Below are 16,350 nucleotides of genomic sequence, written 5' to 3'. Positions count from 1 at the left end.
CCGTGCATGCGATTGCCCTGTGATTGTCTGGCGTCCTGTCTAGAGTGTACCCTGTCTCATGCCCTACGATACGGAGATTGGCTCCAGACCCTCACAACCTGGCATTGGGACAAGCAGTTATGAGTAATAAAAAAAACAAACAAATGCATTTGTAGGGGGACATTGTAATGAATCCTACAGATGATGAACAATTAATTGGTCTCTTGAGCCAAGAAAATAGGTTTTAATAGAATACAGCAGACTCAGTGACTCCTGTGAATTGAGTTTGACATCCCTGCTGTGAGGGCGTTCAGCCTGGGTGTCAAAAGTGACATCATGCACATGGGGCAATACTGAATTTCCTGGGGCAGGTGATAATGAGCAGGCCAAGGAGAGACTGCGTTCCCCCAGGTTTCTGTCCGAGCCTCTGAAGCTGTCATCTTTCTGCTAAAATGGGCGATGTGAGTCTGAGCTTTTCACACGAGCAGGGAGGGAGGCTTCGTCACACACCCTCAGCCAGTGACACACAGAGAAGAACAAGCAGCAGATCACAGTTCAACTAATTTCATTTTTATACAGCAGACCTTCCAACTTAGTTGCCTAAGAATGACAAACACTTTGGGAAAGTCCTGATAATGGTTCTGCTATAACCCATGACTTAACGCTAAAACTTGCACTCGGACAGTACGGGTGAAAACAGAAATTTATAGGTTGATGGAAAGTAATATGGCAGCCTCTCAGAAATCACAATTAACGTTATAAAATAAACACATTTGCAAATGCCGGGTAATTTGGATGGTGCTGTAAAAAGAATCGAACATTTTGAGATATTAGGTGATATTACATGTTGCTGCTCCCCATTATGGAGCTGCGTCAGGTGTCCTGGGAGGATGTCCAGTTCTGGGAAACTGTGTTGTTCAGAATTACAATGAGATATGTTTCGCCTGCTGCATTGCGTATGCTCTCCTTGGCCTCAGGGAGGACCTGTCTGTGGCCTTGTTTTTGACAAGAGGAACTGACCCTCTCATGGTTAACCCTGCACAATCCTCGCAAGAAGGACTCAAGCTTGGGCCTCCAAGGTAAGAGGAGGATAACATTTGATATGAAATAGACTATTTGCAATATCCTCCAGCCCCTATCTATCTGTCACCATGTGAAATTGATGTGTCCATAGACATATTGCTATGTCAAGGACACACCCATCTTCCATGCCAATCTTTAGCGTAACACCTGGAAAATATATCATTTAAGCCATATTTGCAAGGTTTGGTCTTTTGTGAAAGCTCTATTTTTAGGTGCTTTTTGTGATCCTTTCTGTAAATTGTTGTGGAAATTGCTAATGCCAAATCTTTGCTTGCAGGACACAGTTTGTTGGCGTGTACATACTGTGATCATGTCTGAGCTACAGTAAGATCTAGTGATAGCTAAGGTTCAGAATGAAGTCTCATGGAAAAGATTTATCAGATTTCTCAGCATGTCAGATAAAAATATCCATTTATCTATGGCAAATTTGTCAGTGCACCAAATGATCTTTGATTATTTTTTTCTTCCTGTTTTCACATTCAACTTAGCTGTCCAAGATGTTTCATTCTTATCCGTTTGCAGAAACTCTTGTGTAAGCCGGGAAGCCTGAAGGACAGGGTGGGACTGTGCCTCAGATTCCTGTCCATGTCCTGTAAAGATCACTGTATGTCTCACACTAAGATCCGCACGTCTTCCTTCAGAGCAGCTAGTGCTAAACATGAGGGTGGCTAATCGGTTAACTCAAGCAGACAGAAAGCTGAAAGCACTTTTTGAAGAAGTTAACTAGCGTTATACCAGACTGATAATACTGTTCGCTGTGCTGGAGGAATGTATCGGTTGAGCTATAACACTACAGATCCTAGTGGACTGACACTACAGTGTCAGAAGGAGAACTTTTACATCTTCTGCAGCCATAACAGGTCACGGTCTTAGCTTTGTGTGCGCGTCTATATCGGGGATAAAGCTGTGCTGATCTGTTGTACTGAATAACTACTATCGTTCCTAAACTGACGCGTATTTGTCTTTATCTTTACATCTTCTTTGTTGTCAGATACCATTAAGGTTCTAAACAGACATGTCATGGAACAATGGCAAACTGACAAATAGCAAGAGACAGGTGATTCTCCTCATCTGAAAAACTGAGTTGAGTAAATGACCCATCATCTTATAAATGTTGTGTAATATTGATGGTGGTGGCTAGAATGCAGGCCTAAGCACAATTATAATAGTGAAGGTGTCACAAGGCTAGGCTGTTCTTTCTGTAAGGTAACACTTCATCGAATTTAATGGTCTATATTTGTTCTGAACATAGCATGCATGTTAACCATGGGGACACATAAAGCCTCATTAAGAGGGAGTGTAGGAGATATTTTGTTGTATGTGTTGTAGCAATCTCAGCAGCCTTGCTTACAAGCCTGGGTCCACTGATTTTCCACATATGTTCATGTATACTGGACATATTTTGTAGATAGCAAGGAACGGTAGCATGAAGGTTAACAAGTAAATTACACAGCACAGGAAGTGTTCGTCATGAAGCAAAACATGGTGTCTGCTTGATCTGATTGCAAGAATCAGTCAACTCTCAGGTCTCGTTGATACTTAAAGGGCCCTGTGGTGAATATGGAGAAACCTGGGTGACTCTGATGTCTGCTGTGTGCATGTGCTTCTTCTTATGTGTCCATAATCATGTTGTGCATGCTGGTGCAGCTCTCCATATTATCATTCTAAGCCATGCTGAGGTTAGAAAAATCAATGTGCTGCACAAGTTACCCAAAGGGAATTGGATGCAATCTTGTGATATTTTCTCCTAATGCCTGAGACACTCAACATGAAATAATGTAGTTCAAAAACATAATTTCATAAAGAAAAAACTTTCAAAAGCTGGAAAACGCCAAACATAGTTCTTATTATAGCGGCACAGAGTTTAATCTCATTATTTGATTTAGCTTGCTGAATAATGATCTCCCACAGTGAAGGAAGGCAGCTGTGAGCCTCCTCCAGTGGAATTAATTACAGACAAACTGGATGTATTTCTGCTGGACTATAACAGACCGTGAGACTATCTGCTTACCGGTAGATTTTCTCGAACACATTCCTTAACTGTAGCTTTGCGGGGTCGACAATGCCTTTTGACTATCAGAGTTTACAAATGGTCGGAAAATTGTACGAGTGAACGTGACATGATTTGTTTACTATGAGGTACCTGTGAAAAAGAAAAAAACATGCTTGCATAACCAGACCAGAATAGCTGTTAACTAAAAGCTACATGGCAACACAGTGGCCTAGTGGGTAGTGCTGGTGCCTTGCAGTGCCTGGGCTATGCACTTAGATGTGGCCTTGAACCAGATTCAGTCCACATAGAGTTTCCGTGTTCTCTCAGTGTTCTCCTAAGTTCACTCTGAATGCCCTGATTTCCTCCAGCAGTCGAAAAACATGTATTTCAAATAAAATGGTAGCTCTAAATTGCCTGTAGTGTTTACATATGTCAGTGAACGAGGGTATGATGGCCCTGCAATGGACTGACATCTCATCTAGGGTGTATGTTGCCTCATGTCTTGTACCTGTGGAACAGGATATGTACAAGTGCAACCTGTAATGGACAACCAGTTCCTGATAATGAATAAAGTGAAGAAATAAATAAGGTTTAACTGTGGTTTGTTTGGGCTTCCAGACACAAATTAATTGTTAAAGAGCATGATGTGACCATGACTGTGAGGACCGATGAGTTTGTAATATAAAGTAAATGAACGTACATACAAACAAACAACACTGCTAGATCTTGGTCAGGTTTGCTGCTGTGGAATAAATGTACTATAAAGTGTGTACTGTATATGCATAGTAGTTTCATAGGATCTAAGTGTATAGCATTAAAGCGGTTTATAAACATACTTCTCAACCCCAGCAGGAGTTTGAGCCTACTCCTCGTCTCTAATGGTCCCTCTTTAAATCAGGGCAAAGCGCCTAGTAATAACACAACAAAGAAAAATTATGTTTTTTTGAAAACCTTGACCAAGAAAGGTCTTGCTGAGGCAAGGCAGCCAAACTGAAATAGCAGCATGTATTTGATGAGGTTGGGGTTGGGCACAGTGACTTGCTCTGCTTGTCACTTTCTTTCCAGCATCACCATCTCTCTAAACCCTGGTAACCATGGCGTTATGGTCCAAGATGGCCTGAAGCTGTGAGCTCAGTGCATTCTGCCCTGAAGAGTCCTGGCCAGGAACCATCAGTGTCCTGCTGACTCTGTTCTCAGACGATGAGAATAGATGCTTTGTTCCATGGGGCAGTGGAGATCCCCTGGGTGGACATGGGTGGAGTATAGGCAAAGATGGGGTGAGGTGGGCTGGGGTTGGACTCCCATGGTCCATAATTAAAACCCTGCGGCACGGCATTAAAAAAAAAGGTCCCGTGGCTAAAGTCTTAATCATCCCACACCAGCCCTCCTAAAAAACTCTGACGGCCGGAATAATGGCTTTCATCTGGCTGCCAGCAGGAGAGGACGGCCGGGGATTCGCAGCTAAATGAGAACTATTAAATCAACTCCAGTTGGTCTTTTTTCCCTTCTTTGCTTGTGTGTTTCCCTTGGTATCCTGCCGCCTGGCCAGGGGGCCTTAAGGGAGCACGTGCTGGGTAATTCATTGTTGGCCTGGCCCACAAGGTGGGCCCTCCACGCCTACCTACTGTAACTCTTACTGGGCAGATGACAGCATGACCTTTGCAAGTACAGGAGCTCATTTGAAATGAGCAAGGCTGAAAGGACACTGCAGATATAGCCCTTGGGAATAAGAAATGGTATAAGATAAACACGTAATGTGAGGAAAACAAATAATTTGCCTGTATGCCGTCTTTGCTTGGGCATGCAGAAAGAAAGAGAATGCATAATTCATGCACCATATTATAAATTGGCTTACGTGTTTGATTTACCTAGGATTTTTTAATGAACTCATTTGTCCTTTTTCCAGTAATGTACGATTATTAACATTATCAAAAGCATACATGAATAAAACCTTGATACACAACACCCACCATCATACAGTAACATGATTAATCTACACTTCAACTCATAAAAATTGTTTTAAGGGAAGTGTGTCATCTAATAACAGTTTCAGACCGGGCATTAATAGTGCCTCAAATGATGATCGTAAACGGACATTGACAGATCTTTGATAAGTAATAATACCAATTCTGGAGACATACCCAATGGAAATATTTCTTATGTAAGTTCTTCAAATTACAGAGGTGTGTGACCGGCAAAGAAGCAAAAAATGCAAATTCGTTAATGGAGAAACAGAAGCGACAAGCTTAATTTTCCTCTTCCTTTATAACCAATGCATTTGAGGTCATTGCTATGCAGGGAATGAAAAAATTATATTGTGAGTTTCGGTGACCACTTCTGACACGCAAAAGGAAATGAGTAACTAAGCTCTTAATGTGTAAGGAGAAATGATATATGACTACAAGGTGGTGGACCTTGAAGCATTAATTCAGCAATAACACAAACTGATTTTTAATGAGTCCTGACCCCATGACCTTTTGTATGGATACACTATTTTTAATCGCTGCAATTTCCAAATGGGTGATCTTGTGTTTTGTGAACAGCAGTGCTGAGCAACGCTCCTCTAGCCTTACATGCATGATTTATTAGACTTGTCATTTTCTGTGCAGCCCTGTGACATTACTCCCGTTCTAAACTGTAAGGGGGGTACATAAAATAAAGGTTTGTCACACACTGCAGTTGAGAATGTGATAAACTTTTTTTTTGGCGTAGGGGTGTGAATGGTGGCACAGACGATCAATAAGTACATGAAGAATAAGCTTCCCCTTGGTACACTAAAAGGGTATGGTCAACACTGGCAGCTAATGTAATGAGAGAAAAATAAAGCAGCATGACTGAGAAAAGCGTAAAAGCTAGGGGAAGGATGCCGGCGTTAGCTACATGGCATTCTCCCCTCGAGGGGGGCTTCCATGAGGGCACCACTGACACAAACTAATGTACCGCAGCCACTGCAGAGACCCAGAGAAGTGCCTTTCTGAGGCTGGTTGGAAACCGGGGCTGACGAAGAAGCGAGGGAGGTTTAGGACGGGGACATAGCTGAGAGTCACACTTTTGGACCTCTTTGCATAAAGCGTGGTGAGCATACTGAGGCCATTTTTTATTGAGCATAACAGACCAGGCTGTAATGTGCAGTGGATGATTCCCCTCAAGATAAACCACTTCCTCCTAATGTGACAGTCAGTTGTTTTGTAAGTGTGTTATTTTGTTTCGATAAACTGGGCCAGTTTGATGATTTCAAAGCTATCCATTTTTAAGCCCTATACAGAAAGTTCCACAAAGACAATTCTTTTTTTCTAACAGACTTCATTGACAAAAAAGAAATTCCAAAAGTTAGGATCATGAAGAAAACAAAAACCAGTTCCAGATATTACAAGAAACAACAATGCCAGAGGGAATATAACAAAGAGAAGAAGAGCGATACACATACATACATACATATATACATAAATAAATAAATACGTATTGATTACACACGGGGACATGAAAAGAAGCACCAAAGACCGTGTTTCTTCAGATGTGACCTATTGTCATACGTCACAGAAAACCTGAACTGTGTACTGGGCTGCAGTATGAAATAAATCACACAAGGGAGCCTCTAGAATTTAATATTAAATATTTCTCTGAGAAATATCCCCCCCCCCCCTTGAAATAAAATGCTTTGTGTGAAAGAGCTTTGCGGTTGGTGTCGTTTCAGACAAGCAGTATCGAACCAGTGGGTTCACACCATTGCTGCCAAGAGAGGGAGACAAACTCCCGCCACTTGAGGAGCGAGCTGCGCGCGGCTCTTCCGTTGCTCATTAACGTGGGGGCGGAGTCAAAGTCAAACATATCGCGATATTTCCTCCGTAAGCCACCTGCTTTCCAACATGGCGGTGGTGAGGTTGGTGTTGGAAGGGCGGGTGAGCGTTATAAGCTTTGTTTTAGGACTCCTTGTTGTGTTTATCCCTCTTCTTATTTCACTGGTATCGCACATTAACTGGTCGTTTGATGGTTTCGCCGGAATTCGGGCCAAAGTGGCTGTTGCTGTGTACTTGGCGGTAGTTAACGTCTTATTACTCTTCTTGTACACTGGAGCCGTTTATAAGGTAAATGAAATGATCATGTCTTGCTCTGTGTTTGTAGCTCTTACAATTTTTGACCACACTAACCAAAGTGTGAAACTATTACATAGCAAACGATTCGGCATATACAGATTTGTTGTAAAAAAAATTAATAAAAATTTGTTGTAATAAAAATGTTTGTGTAAAACAAAAAAAAAAAAAAAACGAGGGTTTTTGAAAGTTTCCTTAAATGATGTTTGTTTGTTTGTTTGTTTGTTTGTTTATTTATGTCCCTACTGGGACAGCTGTAGAGCTACTGCCTTCCAAAGGTTGCAGGTTCGATTCCCACCTCTGGCTGTAGTACCCTTGAGTAAGGTACTTACCCTAATTGCTCCAGTAAAAATCATCCATCTGTATAAATAATTGTAACCTAAAATTCTAAATTGCTTTGGAGAAAAGCATCAGCTAAATGAATAGATGTAAATGTAATGTAAAAAAGCTCCTTGGGTCCCAACATACATTTATGAATTTATGTGATAATTTTCTCCAAAGCGGCTTAGTGTTAAGATACTTACAATTATTTACCCATTTATACAGCTGAATAACTTTCCTGGTGCAATTTGGGATAAGTACCTTGCTCAAGGGCATTACAACTGGGATTTAAATCTGCAGCCTCTGGGTTCCAAGACAGCAGCTCTAACCACTACACCATGAGCTGCCCCTCCATCCTCCACCCTCCACTTTCACTGTTCACACCTAGTAGTCAGATTTCACTCAGCTTCTTCACTTGGCTCTGTGTTCCCAGAAAAGGACTGACTCAAGTTGACCTGTTAAAGGAGGCCTTACAGAACCTTTGTGTTTGTTCCATCACATATTGGTGGCCTACTTGGAACGGTTATTAAATGAAGTGGGCTATAGTGAAACATTATATTATTTGTGGTGAAAAGACATGCAGGCATCAACTAACTTGAAAATTAATGCAAAATGTTAGTGATTTACATATTTGAATAACGAGCTGGAAAAAGTAGCATTCCTTTTCTTGATTAAATTTGGAAGCCCTAATCTAGACATGCAAATTTGTCTTTTTGTACTAAGATTCGGGGGGGGGGGGATGGTGGTGTAGGGGGTTTGGCCGTGTCCTGCTCTCTTGTGGGTTTGGGGTTCAAGTCCTGCTTGGGGTAACCTGCGATGGACTGGCATCCCATCCTGGGTGTGTCCCCTTCCCCCCCTCCAGCCCTGTGCCCTGCATTGCTGGGCTAGGCTCCAGTTTGCCACAACTCTGCTTGGGACAAGCAGTTTCAGCCAGTGTGTGTGCTAAGATAAATCTGTGGACAGATTTAATGGTGCTCTGATACAGTAGTGGTGATGACAATGTTTTCTTTGCTAGTAATGCTCATTTCTCTTCTTTGAACAAGGTTGCGTTGCGCGCCTGCTTCCTGGGCTTCACATTTGGGTGCGGCCTGCTCATAAGCTTCAGTCAGACACCATGGACACACTTTGGCTGGTAAAACCACAATGCTCTTATCATATGATGTCCAAACTCATCAAACTGACCCTTTTAAATTCAGGAGTTAATACTTTCTCGTACCTGCATTCTTAGTTCTTGGGCTCCGTGCTTATCCAAACCTGTGACATTGCAATTTAGCACATGCTTGTGTCTAAAGTGAATTGGACAGTTTTATCTTTTTGTACTAACTACACCCATTTATGCAACTGTAGATGTTGCTAGAGATTTTAAGGTTAAGGGCCTTTTTTAATGGTAAAATAGTGGCACCTTTTCTGGGAAAGTAGCAAAGTTTCAGTCACAAGTTTTTAAGGAGCACTATGTTTGTAAATGTTGATAAAATGGGATTATACAGTATGGAGAATCCTAACCTTTGTTTCCTGTTGTGCAGTCCAGTCTAACATAGTCATGTCTCTCATTTGTCCTTAAGTTCTTTAACTACCTACTGCCTGTTTGCATAGCTGTTGAACTGTTAATTGCTGTGAGTTTTTTTTGGGTAGGCCAGCTGGTAATCTGCTTGCTCTGTCCACATTTTCCACAGGTATATGTGTTCCCTTTCCTTCTTCCACTATTCAGAGTACTTGGTGACAGCAATCATCAACCCGCATAGCTTGACGCTTGACTCATTCCTGTTGAACCACAGTGTGGAGTACACGGTAGCAGCTGTGTCCTCGTGGATGGAGTTCACACTGGAGATGTTCCTCTTCCCAGGTCAGTTCCCAATTTGCTGTGTTGTGGTGGCCTGTCATTCTCAGTTCCAGTCCATCTGACCCAAGAGCCTACGCATTCTGTTGCATCTCCGCTCAGTGCACATGCTACAGTCAGGGATTTAATGTTGAGGAAGTGTGTTCAGAAGGATTAAGTTTTGCATGTTTTTCTTAATTTGCAGGATGTATTCTGGAAACTTAATCCTTAACTATGTGTTCCATCTTTTTAGGCAGTGATGTTTCTGTGTCTCTTCACTTTTTGCTCTGCCCTCCATTTCCCTACCCAGAGATGAAGCAATGTAGCTGTCTGAGTCTAGTGGGTCTTATCATGGTACTCTGTGGTGAGTGCCTGCGCAAGTCTGCCATGCTCACTGCTGGTTCCAACTTCAACCACATTGTCCAGAACGAGAAGGCCCAGAGTCACGTGCTGGTGACGGCTGGAGTCTATTCTTGTTTTCGGCACCCTTCCTACGTGGGCTGGTTCTACTGGAGCATTGGCACACAGGTAACACACAGCGTGTTACCCGCTGACACTGTGTATGTAAATGTCAGTTAAAATGCACAAAATAATCTGGAGTACTTCTGTTTGTTTGCCCTGAATTTAATTAATGGATTACTCCACATATGCAAGTGACACATGCAAACCCAAGAACACCGGTGTTTGGTTTGTTAGGTGTTGTTTTTATAGTTAAGAATTCTGATGTACTACATGGTACATCAGCGGTACTGGGATGCAGCCTTTCAGCCGCAAGTCCAGGGCTTTAACTACTATTCTGCCTTCTGTCTTATTGTCTGCATTGCTTGCCCGATCTTTCGATGTTGGTTATGTGCGATGTGTTTTGTAGGTGGTGCTTTGCAATCCGGTTTGCTTGCTGGCGTACACTGTGGCCAGCTGGCGCTTCTTCCGGGAACGTGTTGAGGAAGAGGAGATCTCCCTCATCCTCTTCTTCGGGGAAGACTACCTGGATTATAAGCGTCGAGTTCCCACCGGCCTGCCCTTTATCCCTGGCTTCCGCGTCGAATCCTAAACAAGGAGCTGACCTTGTCAGAATGCATCAAAGGAGGCAGCCAGCCAGTAATGTAGCTCTCACCTCCTGGTTGCCTGGGGCCTCCTGGGGCCACCCAGGGCCCCTAACTTCTGCTTCTGTACCTGAAGGACAAAGGTTTTAGTCCTCTTAAACATTGGGATGTGTCCACTCCAAACAGAGCAGGCAATGTTTGTGGCATGGTGCTCTCCTTTGGACCGTTTAGGACTAGCTCTTAATGACCAGAGGGGCTACGGATGTCTGATTCATGGGGGGGACATATTTAATTTTTGTTTCTGCAAGATAACATGCTGAGCAGTTGTACCTTTTTTTTTTTTTTTTGTTTGAGCCTCTATTCTGACAATGGAAAATGTTTGTGGTCTCACTGGGAAGAGTTCTTGAGTGTTTCCTTATTAGTACACCATTGTATTCATTAGTATGGAAGGAACACCGATTTGGGGAAGTATGTTACTGGAAAACAGTTTTATGTGTTGGCTGAATTTTGATTAGAGGGAGAAATTAATTTCCTCCATGGAGTTGGATTTTTTTCCCTTTCCTAAGCAGACCTAATTCAATAGCTTTGACAGCTACTGCTGTTTTACAGTGGCTTGGAGTTTTCTTTTGACCATTCATTGTGAAATTGTGGAAAACACATTTATTCCCAGAATTCTTTTCCTAGTATTTAAAACATATGGAAAAATAATTTCTAAAAGATTTTCATGATGACAGCTTGTAGTCATTCTTTTAAAATTTCAAAATAGTGTGTGCTCTCTGCCATTAAAACAAATATAACCTGTCTTATTTTTAACTTTGTAAATTTCAATATACAGAAATGCCTCAGAACCTCCCTTCATTTTGAAAGAATGGAAAAATGAGTGCATTAAAAACTGAGGTTATATTCTGTGTAATGGGCCAAATAATGGCTTCATTCTGAGAAATCTTGCCGTGTACTTGTTTCCTTCAGGTGTTGTGCATCTGGGCAAGCGGGTGATTTACATATTGGTTATGTTGTGCACATATGATGATGATGATGAACAGTGATATGTAGAAGGAGATGTTTTTGCACTCTTCACTGAATTTGTGGTATGGAACCTGTAGCATTTCTGGGTCCTTTCACAGTCTGAAGGTAAGTTCACAGTAGTGGTAAACTTTCCTCACAATCTTGTTTGTTCTTTCTGTATTCTCTGTACTGTGACTGGAATGGAATTATAGAAGGTCATATGCATTTTTTGGTATTGAAAGTTGTCTGTTATGCAACGTTTTGGGTGGTTTTAACTGCAGATTTAAAAAAAAAAAAAAAAAAAAACTTGACTGGAAGTGAAAGATTGAGGTGCTTTCGGCATCCTGTAAAAAACCCAGTATTAAAGGATCCTAAGCAACTGAGTATGAGATTCTCATTATAGTGAAAACTTGTTACACCATGTAACTTTTCAGAAGAATTCTTCCGTGGTTTTCAATTGTAAATATGTATTATACCTGGAAATGTTTTTTAATTGTTTATATATTTTTGACAGGGTATTAATAAAATTGCTTGAATTACTGGAACTTGCCATCTTGGTTTTGGTGTACTTGGCAGTTTTTAAATTGTAACTTTACAACATTGAAAAGTATCTTTGAAAATATTTATTGTAAAATGATGTGAATTAATCCATTGAGATTAGAAGGATGCTGTTATTGATTGTGTAGTCATAGTGTTAACAATTTTCTACTGGTAATGATATCAAATATAACTATTAGGTCCCCATTTATCTTCATTTATGTCTTTGCAAGAGGCTTTAACCTGATTTCAAATTTTGATTTAGAAGTTTGACTATGCCTAAAGTGGAAGAGCAATCTGGAATTAAACTAAATCACAATTATTAAATTACTATCATTACTTATGGTACTGTAATGTCAGCAACATTTCTTAGAAGTAAGAAGACAGGCAGTTCTGTAGGATTAGATTGATTATTAGTTGTGCTCAGTGCCGAGTGGCTTATTTGCGGATGTTTCTGTATCGGGCAAGATGTCATTTTCACTTCTGCTTGCCGTACTGCTCATAATCCTGGGCTCCTGAGATTTGGGTCTTTGGACAGAGCAGCAAGTCGCAGCGGTTCTGTGAAGGTGCATCCAAGAAACATGTGTTACTCATCACTGCCTTACACACGTTTCCTGCTTCTGGTTCAGTTGGATGTTTTGCTGTCTCGTAGAAGTGAGAGCCATTGTATACATTAGACTTAAGCACAAAAGTTAGTTTCATGGCCTTAAGTGCCTGGGCAATTCAGTTAACCTGCTATGGTCTTTGTAAATATAGCCCGTTTCCCCAATGCATTGAACATGTTTTAAATGTCTTGCTGTGTATTTTTGGGGATTGCATTGATGATTAAGGTTCCATCCTTCTATCCTTTCCATTTAAAAAAAAAAAAAAAAACTGACATGATTGATTTGCAAAATGCATTTTTGGTCCTGTTACACTGTTACTGCACTAACTGCCCTTCTGTTGACCATGTTTTCTGGCAAAGCTGTTGGCTAGAGCTCAAATGCCCAGGACGTCCAACACGCCTAAGGATGGAAACTTCAACCCTGCAGTGAAACGCAATCAGTCCAATCACACTGGACTTCAATCTTTCCGGTGGCCAAAATATGAACCCCCAGCAGGGGTAAGTACTTTGCGCAAGTGTACTATAGACAGATTCAAACTTGCAACCTTTAGGTCCAAAGGCAGGCGCTCTAACCACTACACTACCGGCTGTCCTCCTAATTAATGTTCTGAAGGAGACAGCAACGGGGCTCCCTATTTTTACAGGTTTCTACTCTGTACTATCCAGTATGAGCCCTTGGTTACCCAGTGACTGTTCTTGAACTTCTGGCAGTACTCCATGAAGGGTGTCCCCTCACATCAGGCCAGCAGGACCTTGATGCTTCTGCAACAGTGGGGGTGGGGGGGGTCTGTGTGTCCTCAAAGAGTCCATCTCTTCCTTTTAGAATGACATCACTTTGTTTCTTACCTTAACCTGTTATCTACGGTAACTTAAAATCATTCATGTGTAGAGCTGCTAATGGCACGTAGGTACTAGGGCAGCCAGTAGTATAGTGGTAGACCTGCTGTCTTTAGATTTGAAGATCACAAGTTTAAATCCTGCCAACTGCTGTTGCCTTCTTGAACAAGGTACTTATCCTAAATCCCTCCAGTAAAAATTACACAGCTCTGTAAATGGTTAACTAGATGTAGGTACCTTAACATTGTAAGTCCCTTTGGAGAAACATGATGTAAATGCGTGATGGTGGTAATTGCATGGTCTCCATCACACAATGTGAACAGAGCTCCAGAAGTACTTTTTTTCTACTGCAAGCCAGTAGCACAGTCCCACATGTCTTGGATTACATTATTAATCCCTGCTGCATTCAAGCAACCTGTGAGCTTTACGTAAAAACCCTTGGAGCAGAGAAGCTCTCAAAATTTAGCAAGCTGCAGAACACAACAGCGAACAAGCCGCTAATATAAAAAACAAGCTGGCAGGTTACCAGACATGCAAAGTGAAAAAGCAGAGATAGAGGGTTGGAGGTGATTTACCTTGGCTGTGATGTGGTCTTTTCTCTTGCAGCAGGACACTAAAACCCTTTGAGAGACCGTTAGACTGCTGTGCCTCTGCCCCCCAGGAGCCCTACAAAACATTCACCCTCCATCCCTTGACCAATACCAGATGAAGGTTCTGGTGAGTGGAGTGACATCAGCAGCACAGTACAAAGTGCCCTCCACTCAACTGCTCTCCCCATACACCACGGGACAAGAATCCCAGAGGGTTCTGTGAAATTCTGTTAAAAATAGTGCCAGGCTGCCAAGAAAGAGGCCCCTCCCATACTCATTTACTCCCAGCCAACTGGGCATTTGGAGCAAGAGAGACATAGCTGGGAACACTGAGAGTGATTGATACGTGTGGAAAATTGGCACGGTAGGGAGGTGGGTCATGCAGGCCACAGGGATCAGGGTGGGAAGTGCTTAAGCGGCACGGATGGGTGTCCATTCAATATTTCAAGCTACCCTCCTTCCCACTCCTTGTTAAAAAGTATATGTCCAATAACTTGCCAATAGCAAAGTGTTCAGCTGTTCAGAGGGTGCTGCCAATGTGGAACCTTACGTTGAAGGCAAGTGAACACCAGAACACTGGCGGGGTTTTTTTTTTTTTTTTTTGCAACCTCTAAGCTCACTTTCCGCTGTTGTGAAAATGATATGTGGAAATAAAGGCTTTTCAGTGTCAGTGTCACATCATGCATTAGACACCTTCATTCAACCCACAGAATTTACTTTACATCACTTCATCTCCATTTCAATTGTTTAGTTGATAATACAAAGCAATTTGAGATGAATCATAAACTTGAGGTCAAGCTACTTGGCTACAGTGAAGGAAAGGAAAAAAAAATGAAAGAGTAATTAGTACAAATCATGTGCTTAAGGGACATTTTCTTTCCATATCATTCAGATATGTGGAGCGTGCAAACTGTATAGTCCATACAGATCTTCAGAGCAAAACCTGGAATGGCATTGAGTACCAAGCATTTTCAAAACATAGGGGTTGAATTACATTGAATACTAAGAATATTGAACATGGTGCTAAATGGCATCTGATGCTGAGACAAGGTCATTTATATCCCCTGTTTTCCCAGAAATTAGAGAGATATACTCTGAGTCTCATGGTGTCTCTGACGTTTCATGCAGGATGGATGTTTGCTGAAACCAGAACTTGCTTAAACCGCTCTTGGGCTACTGCTTCTGTACCAGTGCTGACAAGGATCTTTTTGGTCTTCTCTGTTTCTGTCATTTGCCATGTTTAGTTCAGCACTTTAACTTGTTTTACGTTTTTTAATTGGCTGCATAAACTGCTGATATCAGGATCCATATTTCACAGCCGTTGTCTCCCATTGTTTAAGTTTTCAAAACACTTCTTATCCTTTGAGAAGAGGCACGGTTAATGCTTCTGGACTTATACCTCACTCAAAATTCTTTGACTCACCAAGCTGCCAGTTTTTTTTAATTTTCCCAGCTGATTAAATTTGAGGTTAAGTACATTCCGGTGGTACAACTGCAGCATCTCCTGAGATGAAAAATCTGCAGGCAGTGGTCATATCAGCTCTTGGCTCCTGTTCCATCAGCAAACACATGCAGACAGTAGACGTCCTCTCCTGAAGCCCCCTTCATCATCCCTGTGGCGAGAACATCCCTTTCAGTGGCTCAGCCGTGCCATCTGGATGGATAGGAACACTTAGCCCCATCCCCTTCTCCTGCCAAGGTGGCACTCATCACAGCTGGTCTGCCCGCTCCCTGGAAACCCAAAGCCAGCACCTGCTAATCTCCCATGGATGAGCACAGGGATTCCCAACACTGGGAGCAGCTGCTGCCTGCATGCTGCTCAGTCCGCAGACACCAGAAAACAAAATTCTCCTCATGTCTCATGTCAATGGCTGTTTGGAGGTGTCTGGAATGAGGAGTGCTTTCGCTGACAGCACCTGCTATGCACTCTTAAATTCAAAAGAAACTTTGAAAGGGTTTAATGCAGTGTACCGATATGTGTAACACCAAATTCTTACCTGGGCAATGAAAGACCTGCTGAAAAAAAGAGTAAGCTATGGTTTGAGTGGTTTGTTCAGAAGACTTAGAGCTGTAGTCCAGAAACTTGTAATGCTGGAAGGTCATGGCTGGAACATAGACAGAAGGAAGAATGGGTATTAATCTGGATGGGTGCACAAAAATTAAGCCCATGTTTATGTATACATTTACCTGAGGACTATTTCCAAAGTCAACGACACCATACTAAGCTAGTTACAGTGATTTACCCATTTATTCATCCCATTTTTACTGGAACAATTCACTGTAAGTACCTTGATTAAGAGTACTATGCTCTGGATTCAAACCACGGTCTATAATTGCCAGATGACAGCTATACACACTAAACACTATACACACCTCCTGCTGCCCCAATTGCTCATTTTAAGTTGGAGGTTGAACTGCTCACAATGATGCATATTAATAATTTTGACTAAA

At 41.9% G+C, this 16,350-nt stretch overlaps 1 protein-coding gene across 1 annotated transcript; it reads left to right on the top strand.

The window, feature by feature from the left end:
• The first annotated feature begins 6,918 nt into the window (after positions 1 to 6,918).
• On the top strand, positions 6,919 to 10,658 carry LOC108918346 (protein-S-isoprenylcysteine O-methyltransferase-like). The gene is made up of 5 exons (XM_018725481.2): positions 6,919 to 7,140; positions 8,511 to 8,599; positions 9,141 to 9,310; positions 9,594 to 9,811; positions 10,152 to 10,658. The coding sequence occupies exons 1-5, from the start codon at positions 6,922 to 6,924 to the stop codon at positions 10,332 to 10,334; spliced, it is 879 nt and encodes a 292-aa protein (XP_018580997.1). The 5' UTR covers positions 6,919 to 6,921; the 3' UTR covers positions 10,335 to 10,658.
• The last annotated feature ends 5,692 nt before the right edge of the window (positions 10,659 to 16,350 follow it).

This window comes from Scleropages formosus, chromosome 22, assembly GCF_900964775.1.
Source record: "Scleropages formosus chromosome 22, fSclFor1.1, whole genome shotgun sequence".
Lineage (NCBI taxonomy): Eukaryota > Metazoa > Chordata > Actinopteri > Osteoglossiformes > Osteoglossidae > Scleropages > Scleropages formosus.
Note: the sequence above shows the minus strand (reverse complement) of the source record. Positions and strands in the feature narration are given on the sequence as shown.

What these genes read in the sequence shown, in the direction of transcription:
- LOC108918346 (XM_018725481.2), top strand. Translation starts at nt 6,922, where the DNA reads ATGGCGGTGGTGAGGTTGGTGTTGGAAGGGCGGGTGAGCGTTATAAGC. An exon ending in ACACTGGAGCCGTTTATAAG is followed by an intron (nt 7,141 to 8,510) that starts GTAAATGAAATG and finishes TCTTTGAACAAG; the next exon opens with GTTGCGTTGCGCGCCTGCTT. An exon ending in GGAGATGTTCCTCTTCCCAG is followed by an intron (nt 9,311 to 9,593) that starts GTCAGTTCCCAA and finishes TTCCCTACCCAG; the next exon opens with AGATGAAGCAATGTAGCTGT.